The sequence below is a fragment of the Lissotriton helveticus genome, chromosome 3_1 (genome assembly GCF_964261635.1).
Source record: "Lissotriton helveticus chromosome 3_1, aLisHel1.1, whole genome shotgun sequence".
Lineage (NCBI taxonomy): Eukaryota > Metazoa > Chordata > Amphibia > Caudata > Salamandridae > Lissotriton > Lissotriton helveticus.
The window spans coordinates 596,843,305-596,864,297 of NC_136061.1; the positions used below are offsets into that span (position 1 = coordinate 596,843,305).

The 20,993-nt window shown below is 44.7% G+C and overlaps 1 protein-coding gene across 3 annotated transcripts in view; it reads right to left on the minus strand.

The window, feature by feature from the left end:
• Positions 1-20,993, minus strand: part of LANCL1 (LanC like glutathione S-transferase 1) — a 531,190-nt gene that overhangs the window by 416,491 nt on the left and 93,706 nt on the right. For all 3 annotated transcript variants that reach the window (XM_078680579.1, XM_078680580.1, XM_078680581.1), the window contains exon 3: positions 9,862-9,979. In XM_078680579.1, the coding sequence (XP_078536705.1) occupies positions 9,862-9,979 (118 nt within the window). The remainder of the gene's footprint in view (positions 1-9,861; positions 9,980-20,993) is intronic.

A 20,993-nucleotide genomic window follows, 5' to 3' on the forward strand; every position in this document is an offset into this window, starting at 1 on the left:
CCTGCGGGGAATCTGTCAGAATAGCAAGGTCATCGGCATAGCCTAAAACTTTAGTCACTCCCCCCTTGGTTTGAATTGGACTAATCAAATTATCAAAAAAAAGTTTTCTCATTAACGGGTCCATATAAAGTGCAAATAATAAGGGGGAGCAGGGGCAGCCCTGCCTTGTACCTCTCAGAATATTAATTGTACCGGTCTGGATCCCCATTACAGAAATTTGAGCTATAGGCTGTTTGTACATACTTCTTATAGCACCAATAAATCTGTCCCCCAACCCATAATGCCTTAAACTTAACCCGTTTAAAATAAGCATAATCTATGTGTCTAAACAACAGCCCCCGGGACTCTTCGCCAAAAATTAAATGATAGATTGAAATGTCCGAGCCTTCTTGGTCCTGAACATTTAATAATACAGCAATATTCCTCAGTTATTGCCCAATAGTATAATTGAAAATTGGGCACGGACCATCCCCCTCTCTCCCCGGGCAATGTCATATATTTCATGGCACGCCTAGGCCGTTTCCCTGCCCATAAGAGCCAGGAGATGACCCGATCCAATTTTGTAAACCAAATTTGCTCAAAAAACAAAGGAATGGCTCTTAAATATTATAGAATTTTAGGTAAAAATAACATCTTAACCACATTACATCGACCCATCAAAGTTAATTGAAGATTATTGATCCGGCAGGCATCAACTTTGAGGTTACCTATCAGAGGAGACAGATTGATCGGGATTATCTCATCTGGATTAGCACAGATTTCGATCCCCAGATATTTAGCATGGTGCACTACCCGCGAGTCGGCTAAGCTTATTTTATCATTATGAATAATTTGAGTTTTGGCCTCATTTAGATACTACCCGGAGATCGAACCAAACTGAGTTGTAATGGTCTGGATTTCTTGTAGGGCCACCTGCGGGGAATCTGTCAGAATAGCAAGGTCATCGGCATAGCCTAAAACTTTAGTCACTCCCCCCTTGGTTTGAATTGGACTAATCAAATTATCAAAAAAAAGTTTTCTCATTAACGGGTCCATATAAAGTGCAAATAATAAGGGGGAGCAGGGGCAGCCCTGCCTTGTACCTCTCAGAATATTAATTGTACCGGTCTGGATCCCCATTACAGAAATTTGAGCTATAGGCTGTTTGTACATACTTCTTATAGCACCAATAAATCTGTCCCCCAGCCCATAATGCCTTAAAGTAGCCCATAAAAAAGGCCAGGAGACCCTATAGAAAGCTTTCTCCGCGTCCAGCAGAATTAAAGCCATAGGGTCCCCTGAAACCATAGTAAAATCAAACAGTGCAATTGTACGGCGTATGTGATCTATCGTTTCCCGTCCGGGAACAAACCTGTGCTGTTGTGGGACAACTAACTTTTTAATAACCCCCGAAAGCCGATTTGCCAATATCTTTGTGTAGATCTTTATATCACTATTTATCAAGGTTATAGGTCGGTAGGACCCGGTGTCTGACGGTTCTTTGCCTTTCTTCAGAAATGTAACTATTCTGGCTCTTCTCCAGGATTCCAGAGGTGTATCCCCATTCTGAATCTTGCCAAACATATCCATCATCACTGGAGCCAACTGAGATCGGAAACATTTATAAAACTCTCCAGGCAAAAAATCCGGGCCGACGGCCTTACCAGCCGGAAGGGAATCAATAGCAACCAAAATTTCATCCATTGTGATATCAGTATCTAACAGGTCCCTTTCCTCGGAAGATAAAGTATCGACTTCGATGTCATTAAGATACTCTTGAATTTCTAATTGTATTGCCTCACTTTCCCTGATATCCTCTTTATACAGTTTTTGATAAAATTTTTGGAAGGCAAGAGCAATAGCCCCTTCTTCCGAGACTAAACCCACATCGGGGTCGAGAATATTTTTAATATGTGTGGTCGTGTCTCTCTCTCTAGTTCTAATTGCCAGTAAATATCCCGCTCTTTCACTATTTTCGAACATCTTAGACCTCCAAGCTATATATTTACTTGCAGCCTTAGTTTGTGAGATTTCTATAATAGCAGCTTTCACCAAAATAACTTGTGTCTGGGCAGCATCGCTATCCTCGGTCCGGGAAAGCACCCAGGCTAAATTAAGCTCTGCCTGTTCGAGTTCTCCATATAGCGCCACTAATTTCCTTTTCACTTTTTTTTATGTTCCCATCCAAAACGGGTAGTCTCACCCCTTATCCCAGCCTTAAGCGTATCCCAGACGTTTTGTATCCCGGAGCTGCCCATATTTTCTTCTAAAAATCTTGTGATCCAAACCACCATAGACTCTAGATATAAACTATCTCTAAGCAATCCCCGGTTAAATGTCCATAAATCCGGTTTGCCCTCCCTCAATTGAACATTAATTTCCAACAGAAGCGGATTGTGATCTGACATCACTCTAGGATATCTTGTGATGTTACATTTAGAGGCCAGAGCTGAAGATATGAGAAAATAGTCTAATCTGGAGAAAATGTTATGAGGTGCAGAAAAATGAGTAAATTCAGAGTCTTTAGGTCTAAAAAATGCCCAAGCATCTATCAAACCATGTAAATCCATCATATACCGTAAAGCCTTATAAACCTTCGGTTTCTGACCCACATATATTGCCCCAGGTTGATTCATCAGATCACTATCAATAGTTATATTTAGATCCCCACAAACTACCAAAGGGGCAGGCCACCCTACTAGTTCAAGATTCAGCCATCTATATACTTCAGGGTCGTCTAGTACAGGGCCATATATTGAACATAAAGTGAGTTCCAAATTTAAAAATATACCATGAACAATGACCCAGCGACCATACAGGTCTGCTGTAGAGCGAACAATATTCACCCTGCCCGTTTTGCTAGAATGGCGACTCCCTTGGTCTTAGCTTCCAATTTAGTCCAGGATACTAACTGGAACCCCTCAAACTCCAAAAATGTATGCCGACTGGCCTCGATGTGCGTTTCTTGTAGGCAGAGTACATCTGCCCGCAAGAAACGAAGGTCCTCTCTGATCCGGCGACGTTTATTTGGGTCATTAAGCCCACAAATATTGACCGATACTATTCGAATATTAGCCATTCCCCTAGGAAAACATTTCTCGGATTTGACCTTCCCATAAACAAACTCATATTTAGCCAGATTCCTCTTTCTCCAACAACCCCCCTGTCCACCCCTCGCGAAGTTCCCCCTCCCCAATCACTGCCCCCCCCCCCCAACCCGGCAGCTCCCCCCTCACAAAACAGGCAATAGGGGTCCTTAGACCCATGTGATGCCTCTCGCTTCCCTAACTGCCCGTGGTCGCTCCCTGTCCACAGCGCATCCAACTTAAGAGTGAAGAATATATAAATGAGCAATCATAAAGGATTGACAAATACCAGGAAGATAAGAGAAAAAAAGATATAAATGCCACCACTGCAATATACCAATGTCGGTAGCCATTAAGAGGGTACATCCAGAGTTTATAAAGCAGCAAGTCTATTGACCGTCAGGAAGTTCTTTCAGGTAGTCCCCGGCTTGTATTTCTGAAGAAAATACCCGAATCTTGCCACGGTGGATGACTTTTAATCGTGCGGGATTTAATAAATAAACCTCACATCCCTTCTTTTGGAAGGGAGAAATCAGTGAGTGGCAAAAATCGGGCCGTACAAATAATGAATGTCCCTCTGCAGATCTTTTCGCATCAGGGCGAGCTTTCTCAAAGATGGCCTGCCGCAGCAAGAAATTGCCAAAAAATATCAATATCGCTCGCGGCTTAGCTTCAGGATCTGGGTTCTTTTTAGGTGTAAACGGGAATCGGTGCACTCTTTGGATCTCCGATTCCCAGCACCAGTGTGAGAGTTCAGGAAATGCCACTTTAAACAGCTTGACCACAAATCCTCTTATATCCTGCCCTTCGGCCTTCTCTTCAATTCCTAACAATCGCAGGTTATTTCTGCACGCCCAATTTTCGGATTCTTCCAACTTCCACATTATATCATTAAACTTTTCATCATTGGCCGTAGTTTTACTTTCTGCCCCTTGTAGCCCGGCCTCTAGCCCAACAATCCTTTCTTCAAGGGCTGCAGTCCTTGCAATAACCTCAGAACAAGCTTTTGTGTTCTTTCGAATGGCCCCCTGTATTTTCATAGTCGCCAGTTGGGCCCTCTTATGTTCTTGCCGAGCTTCGCTCTGAATGGATTTCAACATTGCATATATCAGAGAATTTGGGGGGATGAGTCCGGCTCCCCTATGGGGCCCCCTGCTGGTTCTTCCTGTGTGCTCAAACCCTCTGCCCCTTCAAGGCTAGTAGTAACATGAGAATAATCCCATTGTAGATTGTTTGTGGCCTCAGAACCCTCACTCTCAGAAGCTGTTTGTTTCCGTGCAGCCACCTTCTTCCCTTTAGTATGTCGCGGAGTCACCCTCCTTAAAGTATTGCCAGTGTTAGGTGGACTGCCACTCTCTTCATCCGAGGTATAATCTTGATAGGCAGAGCTCACTGTTGATTCTGAATCTTCTGCTACAGAAAAGAAACCATCGCCATCCAGAGAATCCTGACCATCCTGGATAACTCCCAAAGCTTGTTTCCCTCCAGAGGGAGTTAAAAAGTTAAGTACTTCACTTTGATACATCTCATTGGTCTCTGAGTTCTGCGGAAAGTTAATATCCTCACTCTCTCCTGGGGTAAGGTCCACAATAACGGGGGGTTCAGATATGACAATATGGGAGATCCCATTTTTGACCTCGTCTTGGACATTGGGGGTTTCCATATCCGTATCTTTTGAGGCTCCTAATCCAACTGTAGCATAGCATTCTCCACTTTCCCCACCTTTTCAACTTTTTTTGCCATTCCCGATTACGCCCCCCCCCCCCCTTGCTGGTGGCGTTCTGACATTCTGTGGCGGATTTTTCAAGAGTGGAGCCTTCCCCGAGAACATCCCAGGGACTGTAATTGGATTCACTCGTCCTGTACCCCCTGCAGCTGCAGTCCCGTTCCCCTTGTTCGTAACTATATCGCTGGTACTGATACTGGGAGGGGGATGTATTTTGTCCCCAGGCTTCCCCTTTAGTGAGCCCTTCTTTAGACTCACCGTTGTAGTTGCAGTTGCAGTGGCAGTCCGAGGGCCCCCTTTCTCCGTTTTTTCAACTTTACCGGCTCTTTCCTTCTCCAGCGCAGGAGTGGCCATAATCTTTCGCAAAGCTGGGGGTGAACCCTCTGCCGTTTCTGATGCTTTAGCCGTCCCGTTTTTCCGAGGCGGCATTAGCTCTCTCAAACCGCCGAGCTCCGCAGCCTCACACCGCTGATCCGCAACAGACCACACCCTCCAAGCCATAGGTGAGCCCGGCTCCGAAGGAGAGTTATGGAGAGTCGCGCCGCCCTCAGCCACGGCTTCTGGTCTCGGAGATCAAACACCATCGAATTTCCGCTATGCAGTCCTCCAAACAAGCCCCAAGCAAGGTAACTGCAAGGTAGCTACCGCTGCTTCAATCCTCTTACACAGGTTCTTCCTCCGCACTCTCAAATAGCCATAATACTTCCCAGTGGAACAGGGAGAGACGCTCACTCAGGTCAAGCGGCTGCTATCTTGCCTGAACAGCCACATTGATCAGGATTTCTATTGCTAGATCCCACATCTCTGTGTAGCAAAACTGCCTGACCCACGCTGGGTGAAGAATATCAGGAGCATACACAATTCTTTCTTCATTTTCCATTTTACCCTTGTTACCAGGAACATCAGGAGAGAAATCAAAAATGCTGCCTCCATAATCCAGGGAAACCACTACCTGCTTGAGTAATTCTGGCTTTTGCAGTTCACCCGTGTAACAAAAACAGCAAGAGGAGGTGTGCCAAACCTACAAAACATAATTTCAGTTATCTCCAATTCCACCTTCTTCGGCCAGTTCAGCCTTTGCTGCGAGCACAGCAAAAGTTTTTTGTTGGCCTTATCAGCTGTTCTGCCTGTGCCTGATCAGCAGTCTTTGTTTAAATAACCTGGGGTGATGCTGTTTTTGAAAAGATTTCCTCACTCTCCATTCTTCAGGTGACAATGGGATTCAAACTTCGTTTTTACTTTTTAGGTCTCACTCTCGAGACCTATTGTTGTTGAGATGCCTCTCAAGGGAGACAGACCGGGGCACGTGCGGCGATTGTGATCTGTGGACGCGATTACACATACAGCCCCTGCTTTTGCTTGGCTCTCTCTATCGCGCACACACACATGATAAAGGAATAATAAATAAAACCTACATACTAAGTGCCTTCACTTGGATAATTCATTTACTCAACACTTACCGCTCTAATGTAATTAAGAAAATTGCACTGTAGATTAGTCCTTGCTTTCACATTTACCACGGGCTCAAATTAGCACTGTCCTCTATGGCCTACCCTTGAAACCAGCGTTTATGGAAGTAGTGAGTGATAAAGCGTCAGTGTGAAAGGCAAGCTTTCAATTTGGAGGTTTACGATTGCTATCGTTTAACCGAACGACAACCCCCATGTGCAGACCGCAGACACCAGTCTAATCTGAAAGTACGTTCAAAAGCTGGGAAAATTAAACGCTTCTCATGTATTAATTGTTGTGTGTTTCAATGAACATAAATCATATTTCTGTTTACACATAAATACTTTTATATATTAGGATTCCAATAGAAGCACTAATTGTCGATTAGCTATTTGCCTTGCAATGCAATATCATCTACAAAATAGGCGAAATTCTAAAAGGTACACAATCTGTATAATTCATCGTTTTATAAACAATACACATAAAGCAGGTTGTCCGTAGCTAGAATCACCTCACTAGTGCACTTGATAACCGAGATTGCACAGATGACTGGGAGCTTCAGTAGTGAAAAGATATGGTTTAAAAAGTGGTTTATAAAATGAGAGGTGACCTTTAATGGTAGTTATTTATGAATGCAGATATACACGGTTAGGCCACTCCAACCAACAAGCACTTGCAATGCAACAGGTCTCGCATTATTAAAGTTTGAGCTATTGGCATTGCTAATAATAATGCAACACCAATAGCTCAAACTTTAATAATGCGAGACCTATGTCACCTACCCACCCCGCCCCCGCCCCCCAGTTCACCACTCACCTGAGCAGCGATCCCGTCTGCCTCTCCGGTTGCACAGCTGCCGAGACAGGGCCTCTGCTCGTGCACAGCCCCTATTACCTGGAGCTAGCGGCAGCGCGCAGGGCCAAGCGTCACTGCGCAAACGGTCTGACGTCACTGGCAGACATTGCTTGTTTTTTGTTGTTGCGCAGAATGAACGTAGTACTTAAAACAACATTAAAAGTGGACTACAGGATGCCACATGGAATATGGACAGATTGTGAGAATACTTTAAAATATGTTCATGTTTTGTTTTCTAAATATATATTAAATATTTGTTATAAGTATTTAGATATGTTTTAATACTTCTAGACCGGTTTTGGCTTATCAGCGGCCTCGTCAGTGAAAAGCAGCTTGATACCTTTAGTGTTATACAAGGCGCGCTGACGAAAATAGAAAAGGTGATGTGTGAATGCTTGAATTAAACTCAGCACTGGAAATTACTTTGAGCTGTATTTCAGTCCATAGTTTTGGCCTCTATCCCACTATATGAAGAGCCCAGTCTTATGCAGATCAGCGTAGTTTCTGCTCAATTAGCAACAGCAGAAAGCAAGAAACTCCACAGGGGTTCGATTTAATTCTGGCTTTAAGAGTGAGAGGGGCAAGTTACTTCCTATATTTTTGTAATTGAGGTGCTTTAAGCATGCCCAGGAATATGTCCTGCGCTATCAGTACTAATAAAATGGAGGTGCACTACACTGACATTGTGAGAGGAGAGGTGATGGGGCTTCGTGATATGAGGCAGTTTAACAGGTACAGTTAAGTTCAAGAAGCTATCATAGCACAGCAGTCGGCTCGTTTCAAGAAGCCTGGTATACTTTTGATTAACAGTACTAACATTTCTTAACAAGACCGCAGTACTTTTAATGGTACAGTGCCATTTCTCATCATTTGGCAGATTTAGGCCATTATATTTTAAAGTGATTCCCTAGCAAATAAGTAACCATGACGATTAGTCATCAATTGAAATGATTTTCAAGATTGAGTGGTATTAATTCACTCCTCGTGTGAAACCAATGACGTGTCAGAGGGAGAATGACACCAAAGGATGAAAGGCAGAGGCTGCCCAGCAGAGATGTGAACCTATAATCTGCAGAGAAAGACAAACACACACACACACACACACACACACATACATACATATACACACACACACACACACACACAAACACACCCACACACAAACACACACACATACACACAAACACACACAAACAAACCCAAACACATAAACACGCACGCACACATACATACACACACACGCACACAAAGTCACTGAAAAAAAGGCCCACTTAACACTAGGTATCAATTACATTAAACAATGTTCCATGTGTAGCGCTTAACATAAAAGCCCTTTATAACTGACACCTATTACATTTTTTAGAAGCAGAAAAGAATGTTCTTTATCCTCTAAAAGGCAACGAATGAATAGCCCCTGACAACTATCCAACACTGCCTGAACATTCTAGCCATCCTAGCTGCAGAATCGGCTCTTCCCTGTATACCCAACCATATTGTATAATGCTATTTAAATAGAGACTTTTTAGGTCGATCCTGACCAGCGCATGTGCTGCTCTTTGAAGCACGCTGTATTCAGGTATGGACTTGTTAAGATACTTGCAGTTTTGTCCTATCGCTGAAGGTTTGTAGGTTGGGGAAGTAGTGTCTGGGGCGTCCTTTAAACAAGCATTTGCAATGCAATAGGTCTCACTTTTGCGAGAGTTTAAGCTATTAGCATTGTAAATGACAATGCCTTTTATTTATGTTTTAAAAACAAAAACATAAATAAAAGGCATTGCCATTTACAATGCCAATAGCTCTAACTTTAATAATGCGAGACCTATCGCATTGCAAATGCTTGTTTAATGAAGGCATCCTTTGAGCCTGTGCACAGCTGTTTAAGTAGAGCTGTTCCTTGAGACTTCTTACTTTGAAAATGGTCTACCTCATCCTTTCACCTCCGCTCAACAGGTGAGATAAGTTTCTTTCCATTTTTCATCCATCATTCACCACTGTCTTTCTGGACACGATGGTGCTTTGGGACATTGCACCACAATTTCACTTGGAACAATCCATTGCTCTGCCAGCTTTGTTCTTTCCTAAACATCTTAGCAGAGTTGCATGCTCTCAATTTCTATGTCAATAGGGCCCAGAAAGACAGTATGAATAACCATTTGTTCCTTGGATTTGCAGGACAAACGTAGGCCAAGCCAGTCCAGAATATCACCAATTCTTAATGGATGTTTCTGTATCAAATTGTTGTATGCCCAGCCAAAAGCTGAGCTACGAGGTAAATACCTAAGCCAGTATTTAGCAGGTATGAAAAATACCACCCACTATTCTGCAGAACTTGGAATCAAGGGAACAAAGTTGTAGAAGAAATGCTTGAATTAATCTCAGCCAATGATGATCATTTGGGCAGCATTCTGGATGACTGCTTTTGCCCGCTGAACCACTTTTAATGGAGGGCATTCATATGGAGGTTTCATCTCCAATATGAATTGTAAAGCTCAAAATGACAAGTTAGGTCTTCTTCTGAGGGGAACCCAAACAACCCATGACAGGTTTAGGCTTAAAGTCAAAGCTTTTATGTAAAGATGATTTAACAACAGGATTAAATCGGAGTGAAATTAACAGATGTTGCCTTTTCATTTGAAGAACTTCTGTTGTATTAAATGTGTGATTCGTTTAAACTCAACTTCATTCTATGTTGGGGGGTGATTGTATTCTCTTTACGACAGCTGCACTACCATACCCCAATTACATACCATTGAGCAATTTGCTCACCTGCCCAACCAGTGTACACAGTGCCATCGCCTGGGTCAGCTGATTTCAGCCCCTTCTCCATCTGTTGCAGCAACTCCCATATCTTATCCTGAAGACGATGCTTGAACTCAGAAGTAAGCTATAGAAGGAAACAGAACAAACACAGTAACTAACAGTGTTGTACGGAATATTTCAGAATTCGTCAAATAGGATCCAGAATTCATTGGCCTTCATAAATGATCACAAGACATTAATCTATGCGCTGAGGCAATTAATAATCTCAGTTAATCCTGGCCATAAAACAGTGGCTTCCTCTCCTTACTTTATCCTAAATACTGGTGTTTTTTTCAGCGCTTTTCATGACAAAGCGGAGCAATTTGTTTTCTTAATTATAACTGCCAGGGAATTCTAGCCATTGGTGTCCTACTTTTGAGTTTTAAAGCTTTCATGGTTGCAAACATAAAGAGGTAAACTCTAGGTTGAAAGTTCAACATTTTAGTTGGAAATATAAGCAGCTCAAAACTTTTAGTGAGAAATTCATTTAACAATTTTTATCAGTCTATGTACGTCCCAATCTATTTCCACAATATTTAGTTCTAAATGTTTTGATATGAAAAGCATTATGATAAACAGTTTTTGTGTTTTGTTGTTTTAACAACCTAGATCTAACTAAAACTTTGGACTTAGAGATTTCTGTATCATCTCCTCAGATGAAGATATTTACTAGTCAATTTGGGTGCCAGCTTTTGTTAATAGTAAAATGTGTAAATCGTCAAAGTTCAAAAATCAAACTGTTTGTTTAAATGAAATTTTTGTAACTATCTCTTGGTTCATAAAGAATTTACAGTGAGCAGGCATGACTAGGTTAATCAAATTTACTCTGAGGCTATCCTAACTAAATATATCCAAACTTTAGCTTAATACCAGGTAAGTTTTCCCTAACGGGTATCTCATAACTCTGTAGTATCTGCTTAATCTAGTTGTGTATATTGCTTTAATGTGAAATTGTAAGTATGCCCCTTTAATTTAGAGTTGTAGGATTATTTAAATGTCCCTTGTTACCAGGGTACATCAGAATGCTTTCTTTAGTTCATGCATGGAGCTGTGTCTCATGGAGCTGTGTCTCATGGAGCTGTGTCTCGCGGAGCCTTTGTTTTTCCTGGCTCCACATCTATGTAACCATGAAAAAAACCTCTTCAAACGTGTCCAATTTCTTGCTTCATTACTACAAAAATTTGGTGACCATTTTGGCTACATGGTTGAACCCTCTGCGTGCTCTACTGCCACTACAGCTACTAAAAATACTTCTGTTACGCTGTTTCTCAAGAAACCCTGCTCAACAAGCAAAGAACTGCCATTACGTCCATTCTCAAGGTACAATTTTACAATTTATGAGGATCGAGAAGTTTTTACTGGCATCGTATCTTCAAAAAAGCAATTGTATAATTACATTCTACTGTCGGTTGCTGTTCCCTGCACGCTGCTTTTGCTCGCTGAACCGAAATTCTCCCCGCAACGAACCATCTCAATCCGTGCTTGCGCTGTGTTTTCTCATGCACCACCACTTCTGCTCATCAACCACGCCGGCTATTGTTTTCTGCTGAGATTAACTCTATGTTACTCGCTCCACATCACGTCCTAGGCAATTGGGATCACCCAATCCAGTATAGAGATCGGGCCGTAGGGAAATAACTGAGCGGACACGTATTTTTTGATTAACTTGCTTCTTTATTCTGACCGAGCGCCGGGAACACTGCGGTCCATAGCTTACTCGCTGCAAACTCCGCGCCGCCTCCCACGCTCCCAGCGTACACGGGGGCACGCTCTAGGTGACTAGAACGCACCACCACATATCTCCCCTCTTTGCACTGATGGGAAAGGACAGGAGGGGTGGGCATCACATGAGTACTTAACAGTCTTACTTGGCTTTCATGTCAAAGTCCTCGAACTTCTTCGGGAACTTGACCAGTCTGCCCAACCTGGTCCGTCGAGGTATCGGGGTGACGTCCACACATTGGTCACTTGCCGGATGGCGCACTTCCTCAGGTGCTTCCGTCTGTCTCTCTTTCTCCATTCGGGAACGCACTTGGGCTCTGTAGTGTTGATTGACTGGCTGTCTCCGCACATTCACCCCCTTCCCAGTCATGTAGATCTTTGCTCTTTCGGCTGGGAGAAGTTAGGCCTTGCGTTGTTCTCTCCGGTGCTTGTTCCTTCCCTGACCCAATGCTTCCTTCTGAAGTAGGCAGACTCATCTCTTCCGTGTCTTCCCACTTCATTATTTTGTTGCATCTTGCCATCCTATCTTGTGACCACATCTTCCCATCGCTCAATAGAGCCGACCTGGCATATCGTTCCACAACTTGTAACGGTGGGCTAAACTTGCTGTCACCTTTCTTCTTCAGAACGGCTTGTTTCACTCTTACCCACTCGCCCTTTTCTAGGATTGCCTCCTTGACATTCCGACGTTTGTTGTAGTGTTCAGTGTATATGGCTTGTGCCTTATCAATGTTGCGACGTACCACCGCCGGGGACCACTTGCTTTGGATGACGAGTTATTTCCACGCTAAGTTGTCCTTCGTGAAGGGGTCACGTCCTCGTAAAATTTTGAATGGGCTGTACCCGGTGTTTGTCGGGGTGATACGGTAAGCCCATATCATTCGCTTGAGTTCTTTCTCCCAATCGTGCCCAGCGCTTACTGCTGCCTGGATGAACCCATTATTACTCTGTTGAACTTTCCTGCTAGTCTGTTTCCCGCCGGGTGGTACACTGGGGTATGTTTGACTTCGAGACCGTTCCGGCCCATGAAGGCGTTCCATTTCGCCGACGTAAATTGCGGTCCATTGTCGCAGGTCATTATCTTTGGAATCCCTTCTCTTAGAAATGTCGAGGTGAGGAAAGATAACACCAGTCTGCCACTTCGCATACTTTTACCTCCGGCCACTTGGAGTATCTGTTCACCAGTAATATGGCATATTTGGGTACGCCATTGGTGTCCAGAATTGGACCCAGGATGTCCACCGCAAGCATCTCCCATGGACTGGAAGGACAAGTAAATTTTCCTAGAGGTGGGCGTAGTAGGAATTGAGCTTTGTCTGCTCGGTTGCACTGCTCACACAATCTGACGTGTTTTTCTACTTGAATGTCCATGGCCTGCCACCAATATGCCTGTTTTGTTCTGGCTTTCGTCTTCATTATCCCTAGGTGTCCTTCATGTAGGATGGTCAAGAGATGAGTTACTAAGGTCTGTGGGGGAACTAACTTGTCTCCTCTTAGTAGGAACGCCGGATTGTCAACAATGGATGGTTCTTCCCGGACCTCCCAGAACTTCCTCAGGTTGCTGTCTAGTTGCTTCTTGTCCGGCCACCCTTGTGTTACATAACTTTTGACAGCTTCCAGTGTGTCATCGCTGGCGTACGCTTCTTCCCACTCCTGCTTACTTATAACGCCTTTGTGGTCTTGTGTGATCGCCACCATGTAGTCTTCCCATTCTGATGGTTCTTGGTCCGCTGCTGGTTCCTTCGCTGCTGACCTGCTTAAGAAATCCGCCACTTTGTTCTTGGTGCCGGGAAGATATTCCACTTCGTACACATAATCCAGTAGTCTGAGGGTCATTTTAGCTATGCGGGGTGTCGCGTGTGCGTGTCCACAGGAGGTTAGGACTCTCACCAGTGGTTTGTGATCCGTGCTAAGTAGGAACTTGGAGCCCCATAAGAACTGTCTGAACCGCTCCATGGCCCAGACTGCGGCCAACATTTCCTTTTCTATCACACTGAAATTTTCCTCGTTGGGCGCTAGTGACCTTGAGGCAAAGCTGATCGTGGTGACTTTACCTTCCAGGGACCTCTGTGTCAGTACCGCGCCCAGTCCTTTGTCGCTGGCGTCCGTGGTTAGGATGGACAGGGCTGTTTGATCAAATCCTTTGAGAGGGACGGCGGCACAGATATCTCGTTTTAAAAGGTAAAACTCTGATCGTTCTGCTTCTGCCCAACTGAACGTGTTCTTCTCCTTCAGGAGTTGTCTCAAATGGTGAGTCTTGGACGCGAATTGTGGAACGAACTTGCTGTAAAACTCTGCCATCCCAAGAAAGGAGCGGACATCCTCTTTTTGTTTGGGCGTGGGTGTGTCCTTGATGGCTGAGACATTGGCTCATTTAGGTTCTATTCCCCTCTCACTAATCTCGTAGCCCAGGTACGTCACTGATCCAACTCCTAATCTGCATTTCTCCCACTCAGCGGTTAGTCCATTTTGTGCCAGTATGGTCAGGACTGTATCAAGTTTCGCATCGTGGTCCTCCTTGGACTTCCCCATGATGAGGATGTCGTCCTGGAAGTATTGCACTCCGTCTACTTTTTGGAATAAGCGGTGCATCTGTTTTTGGAATACTGCTGCCACAGACGCTAATCCGAACGGCATCCTGAGGAACTTATAGCACCCAAAAGGCGTAATGAACGATGTCAGGTGAGTGCACGATAGATGCAGCGCAATTTGGTGGTATGGAGAGGTGAGATCCACCGTGGAGAACCACCTGACTCCCTTTGTCTTTGCCAACATTTCATTTATCTGGGGTAGTGGGAACTTGTCCACGACAATGTTGAGCTCCTTCAGATCCACACACAGGCGTACCTTACCGTTGGGCTTCTGCGCGACAACTAATGGTGCGAGCCACTCTGAGCTTTCGATGGCTTCAATGATTCCGTTTCGTTCCAGGCGTTGTAGTTCTTCTTGCACCGCCTCTCTGCTTCTGTAGGGAATCTTGCGGACCTTGTGACTTACTGGTTTCGCTCTGGCCTTGAGACATATCTTATGTGTGAATTTCGTTAGACGCCCTATTGTCCCTTTGAACACTTCGGGATACTCCTTCCTCCATGTGTTTTCTCCATATCTCTGGGCTGTGCCCGTCATTAAAACTTGGGTCGCCCCCCCCTGGGTTGAGCTGGATCCCCAGAGCTCCTTTATCCATCCACCCTAGCCCTGAGGGTCCTTTTTCCGCAACGTACAGTTTTCCTTCCGCAGTTCTGCCTTTGAATTCAAACATCAGTGGGCGGTAACCTACCATAGGTATGGGTTCACATGTGTATGTGACGGGGTGTATGTCCTTGGGAATAATGTGCGCGCCCACATTGGGTCCGAAGTCTCTCTCCCATATTGTTTGTTGAATTATGGTGTACGGGGACCCCAAATCCGCCACGATGTTCACCTGTACTCTTCCGATCGACATCTGTAGCGTCGGTTTCCGGGATCTTGTGCAGTCTATTCCCAGAACTAGGTCGTCTATACACAAGACTTCGTCTTGCTCTTCTTCTTTCTGGTCCTCCTCTCCTCTGTCCTGTTCTTGGGCAACGTACTTCACCTCCGCTCTCCTGAGCTTGCGCCTGCATACCTTTTCGTAGTGTCCCATTATTCCACAATAGGAGCACTTTGCTCTGAACGCCGGGCATCCCTTGTCGTTGCTGGCGTGTGCTTGGCTACCATACCTGTAGCAAGTGCTTCTACCTTCTCCTTGCTGTCTTTGTGGTTTCGTGAATTTCTGTGGATATGTCTTCTGATACCTCATTCCTGACGGAGTCTTTTGCTGTGTCCCTTCCTGTTTGTTCCGGTCAGATATCTTGCACACTGGGGTCTTGTTGATGCTCTCCCTTTTCGCTGCTTCCGCGCATCTCTTGGATAGTTCTGCCTTCTTCACAAGTGCTATGACCTCTTTGAGGGGTGCATCGCCGTTGACCCACAGCTTCTCTTGAATCGCTATGTTGGTTGTGTGTATTATGATCTGGTATCTGATGAGTTCATCATGCAGGGCGCCGAATTTGCATGTCACCGCTAACTTCTGTAACGCAGCCACGTACTCATCAATCGATTCTCCTCCGTTCTGTTTCCTTTGGAAGAAGTTGCATCTATCTATTGCGGTGCATACTACTGGGCGGTAATGGTCCTCTAGGTCCTTTAGGGCGTGTTGGAACTCGTCAGTGTCGTTGGGGGGTCTGGTCTTCTTCACTAGATTGTCATACATTCGGATACCTTCGGGCCTAGGTTGTGTAGCAGTATTTTCTTCCTCCTTGAATTGGAGAAGGCCCCTTCCCCTTCTTCTTCTTCTAGCGCCGAGAGGTAATTTAGGAAATACCGTTTCCAGTCTTCCCATGGCATTGCTGGATCGCCTGCTTTGGGCAAGAAGGGGACTAGGTTGGTGAGGGAGGACGACTGTGCGCACATTTTGCCCGTGTTCGCGTTGCTGTAGGGCTGGTTGCGTAACTACTCCTGGCGGGCTCCCTGGGGCTTGTCTCTCCCTGGACCTGCTTGCTTGCATGGGTGAAGGGTCCCTCTCCCCTGCTTGGGTTTGATTTTGGGCCTCCAGTGTTCTGCTCCCTGCAGTTGGCTGCGGTGATGTCTGTGGGGTCTCCCTGGCGCTTGGACTGCTGTGCTTGTTGGGCTTGTGGTGCTCTGCAACCTCGCCCCCCCCGGTCACTTACTGTTCTGTGGAAGGTGTAGTCTTCTTCCCTCCTTCCGACTGCGTGGTCCCTGGGCATGCCTGCGTCGTGTGCCAGGATCGCCCGTCCTCTGGTATTGCTTCCCAGATGGCCTGCCTCTAGTCTGGACCCAAGGAGCTCACACAGTAGACTTCTGTGCAGCCTTTCTCTTTTCCTATTTTGTTTCTTTAGCTGCCTGCTTGCACATGGGCCTGATGGCCCTGTTTCAGGGGGTTTTAGCGCTGTCACGCGGTGTCCATGGTCTTCCTTGCGTGGACTGCCCCCCGTGGTGCAGCTGATGCCTCTGCCGCGCTCGGTCTCCTCCGGAGCGGGTTGTGGTCCTGGCCGCGCGCCGCTCAACAAACAGCTGTTGCGCCCTCCGAGCCTCGTCGCCAGTTATAGAGATCGGGGTGTAGGGAAATAACTGAGCCGACACGTATTTATTAATTTACTTGCTTCTTTATTCCGACCGAGCGCCGGGAACGCTGCGGTCCGTAGCTTACTCGCGGCAAACTCCGCGCCGCCGCCCACGCTCCCAACGTGCACCGGGGCACGCTCTACGTGACTAGAGCGCACCACCACATCCAGGAATTGGCTGACGTAAGACGTCCCGCAACATGCAAACGTAGCAGCCATTTTAATACTTTGGATTCACCTACATTCATTGCCACAGTTTTCGTGCTGTTTCTATGGCTCAACACGGAAGATAGAAGAAAACAAGCCAGTCTTCGCAACGCAAGGACATTCATTGCAAAGTGCTTGTGTACCGTGTACAGTTATGCGGTGATGTGCATACCTGGATAACAATCCTCATATATTCCTTTATCAGCTCTGCAAACATTGTTTCTTTCACAAACTGTTGTGTGACTTCTAGTGATACACACACCACAAGTTGATATTCTCTGTTTCACTTGCTGACTGTTCAGCGTTGCCTAAGTGTGTCACTCGGTTATAAACACACCACAGTTTGTAATCTGGTAAACGTTTCTCTCTAGTTTTGCTGTTTTTCACACAACCCAGCAGTGCATGTAGAGAGAGCACCATTTTGACTGAGATTGAGTAATTATTTGGTTGTACCCTTAATTGTGTCATCGCCTCAAAACATGTGTACCATGCAAGCTGCCTTCCTAGAAACCCAAGGAAAACTACGAGTTAGATGGGAAATATGACACAGTGCTTTTGAAACTTACTTAGAAGCAATAGGTGCCTCAGGATTTAGTGCAGACAGGAAAGAATTTTTGTTATTACATTCTTTGGGAGGGATTGGAAGGTAGGATGTTTTCAGACATTTACCTAATCTATCACAAGAAGAAAGTGATGGAATGGGTGAATATCGAGAAACTGTACTTAAGAACATAAGACAAAAACTTTTAAGCATGGGTGACCCATTGTTAGATGAAATGATTAAGGTTGCCAAGAGCATTGAAATGTTGTTAGTCTCTTTAAAAGAATTGGATAACAGAGTTTTCAATACGGTCAATGCTGAGTTACCAATTTTGCAAAGTCTCGAGCAAAATCAGGGCGTGATGGTGGCAATGGTATTTCCAAGCCCACCAAATCAGAAGCAATGAGCACCAGTTGTGCCAACATGTGTTTCAGGTGCGGTAATCCACCACATTTCAAAGGAACCAAGTATCCGTCTGTCAATGTAGCGTGTAATTTACTGTAGGAAAGTGGGTCACTTTGCTTGAGTATGTATAAAAAGGAAAGGGTACAAGAAGACAGTTGTGTGTGTTGTTGAGTCAGATGAAGAGTTGGATGTTGAGACTGTTTCTGTAATCAGAAATGGTGCTGATTGTGTTGAAGAAGAAAACGGCTTGTAGTCCCTCCTCAAGGTCTTGTTGAAGGTGATCCCTCCTCTTGTGTTGATCCCATTGTGGACACTGATGGAGGAAACAAGACCATCAAACTGCTTGTTGACTCGGGTGCCAGGATAACTATGATCACACAGAAGTTGTTAGAAGAGACCTGGAATAGTTCTCGACCATTGTCTCTACCTGATCGTTCTCCAGTGTCCTATGAAGGTCGCAAGATACAGTTGATGGGTTACTTTGAAGAAGAGATGAGTTTCAAGGGAAGAAGAATCAGAGGGAAGATTTATGTGAAAGTGAAAGGTTTGAACATAATGGGGTGGTTTCATCTGGAACTATTCTGGATGATTTCAAAGCCAGGTGCCAAGGAACAAATATTGGTTGTAAGCAATGTTGACGAAGGACAAGTTTGGAAAAATAAGTTTCCGACTGTCTGCGAAAGGGCTCATTGAGCCTACAGAATCTTTTATGTGGCTCTCTTCTTAGGTTGTTGCTCACAAAAAGTGCGGTCAACTTCGGATCTGTGTTGATTTGAGGTCACTCAACAAGGAAATTTGGGAGGACTCACAAAACTTGCCCAAAAGTTATGATTTGTTTGTGTCCACCTAGGGAGCCACGTTTTTCTCCAAACTCAACCTGGCTAGTGCATACCATCCGGTGGAACTGCATCCTGATTCTGGCCATCTAACTGCCTTTGGATCACCTCTGGGTATTTGCCAATTTCGCCATATGCCATTCGGATTAGCTTTGGCGGCATCGGTATTTCAGAGAGTCATGAAACGCATTCTCAGGAAAGTTAATGGGGTCCTTATGCTTGAAGATGACGGTCTCATGATTGCATTCTTCACAAGGTACTGAAGTTATTTCAAGAACAGAAGTGTAAATTCTTTTGCACATAGGTGGAGTATTTGTGACATATGATTACAGAAGATGGGGTTAGTCTCAGACCAGGTTTACTGGAGGCTTTTGTGAATGCTCCTGCACCCACGGATAAGACTAGTGGGAAATCACTGCTGGATTTGAGTTAGTATTACTCCAGGTTCGTTCCCAATTTTGCGACAATAGTACGACCCATCAGCATTCTTCTTCAAAAGGGCGTGAGATTTGAATGGTGCAATTATTGTGTCTTGGCTTTTGATCTGGTTAAGTCGTTGTGGGGGAAAAGTACTGTACTCAAGCCTTTTGATCCCAGCCTCTATTGCTGCATCACAGTGGATGCCGGTCAAGTAGTATTGGGGACCACATTAACGCAGGTAGAGGGTAGTGTTAAAAATACTATTGAGTTAGCCTCCAGAGTGTTGAGAGCCGCTCAACTACAATACTGGGCGATTGAAAAAGAACTTCTGGCCTGTTCTTGGGCGATTTTTTCGTCTGTATATTTGGGGAAAACGTTTTCTTCTTCATACTGATCACAAACCCCTCTTGAGTATTCTGGGAGGTGGTATGAGCAAGTGCTGCACACCTACGATATTGAGGATGGTCACCAAACCTTAACAATACCAATTTGATGTGAAATACATTTCAGGTAGTAAAAATAGGAGAGCACATTTTCTTTCCCGGTTTTCTGCTGAGGCTAATAAGCATGATGAGACTAAATGTTTTGATCTCATTGACAAAGATTACAAAGACTGTTTGGTTGCAGTTATGGAAATACCAGAAATGAGTTTGTGCTCCGAAGATGAGTGGAGATCTGCCTTCCAAAATGATATTGTGATAAAGGATGTTTACACCTTAGAAAAGAGGGGTTGGCCCAGAGAAAGGGTATTGTCTCCCCTTTTACAACAGTTTTGGAAGTGAGATCTCTCTGGAAGATGGTTTGCTTTTGGGAGCTAACAAGCTCATTCCTTCACATGTTTTTCGAAGTAATATTATCGAGAGGGCTCACAAGGGACACCTAGGTTCCACACTCACTAAACGTTGAATTTGTGGTACATCTTGGTGGCCTGGTAGAGATTCAGAAATTGACGACGTGGTAGTGAATTGTTGTATGTGTGTTGTCTCTGACAAAAGTCTGAAGGTAACCACGCCTCCCTTGTTGTCTATTGAATGTCCGCATGGTCCATGGGTGAAGTTTGGAGTTGATAGCATGGGACTTTATGATATTCTCTCTGGGGTGCAAGTTTGTTTTGGTTCTCATGGATTAGGCTACTAAATGGCCTGAAATTAAATTGGTGAGAGAGCCCAATGCTAAGAGCATTATTTTTTCTAAGGGAGGCTTGGTAGAGAGAAGAGTTTCCTGAGGTTTTGGTGTCAGATAACAGGAAGCAATTTGTTAGCGCTGAGTTCCAATACTTTCTTGGTGCTTCTCGAGTAAGGCATATCAGGAGTTCCTTGTACCATTCTCAATCTAATAGTTTAGTTGAGAGGATGAACCGTGGGGTGGGTGAATGTGTTAAGTGGGCCAAAGCAGGGAACCATGATGTATGTGGGGATTTAAGTAGCATGATCTGGTTTCATAGGAGGAAGCCCCATTCTTCTACAAAGGTCTCATCTTTTGAACTCACGATACAAAGGAAGGCCAATACTTCCTTCAGGCCTGGATGAATATCAAAGTGGATTAAATCAGAGTCAGATGTTTCAAAACTGATGTCTATTGTGAGAGAGAATAAGACTCTTACTCAAGTTAAACAGAAGGAGTGGTATGATTCCAAGAGGTGAGTTGAAATTGCTCCACTAGAAGTTGGAGACATGGTCAGGATAAAGTCCTCGGTCCATCTCAAGAAAGGGCAGAGTAAATTTGGGGAGCCTATCAAAGTTTTTAAAATTGTAAACAAAGCTGTGCAAGTTGAAGGGGGTCATAGGTGAAACTTAAGTAAAGTTGTCAAGGTTCGGGCAAAGAGCTCTGTTTTGAAATCTGGAGACAGGGGTCCTGTTAGGAAGA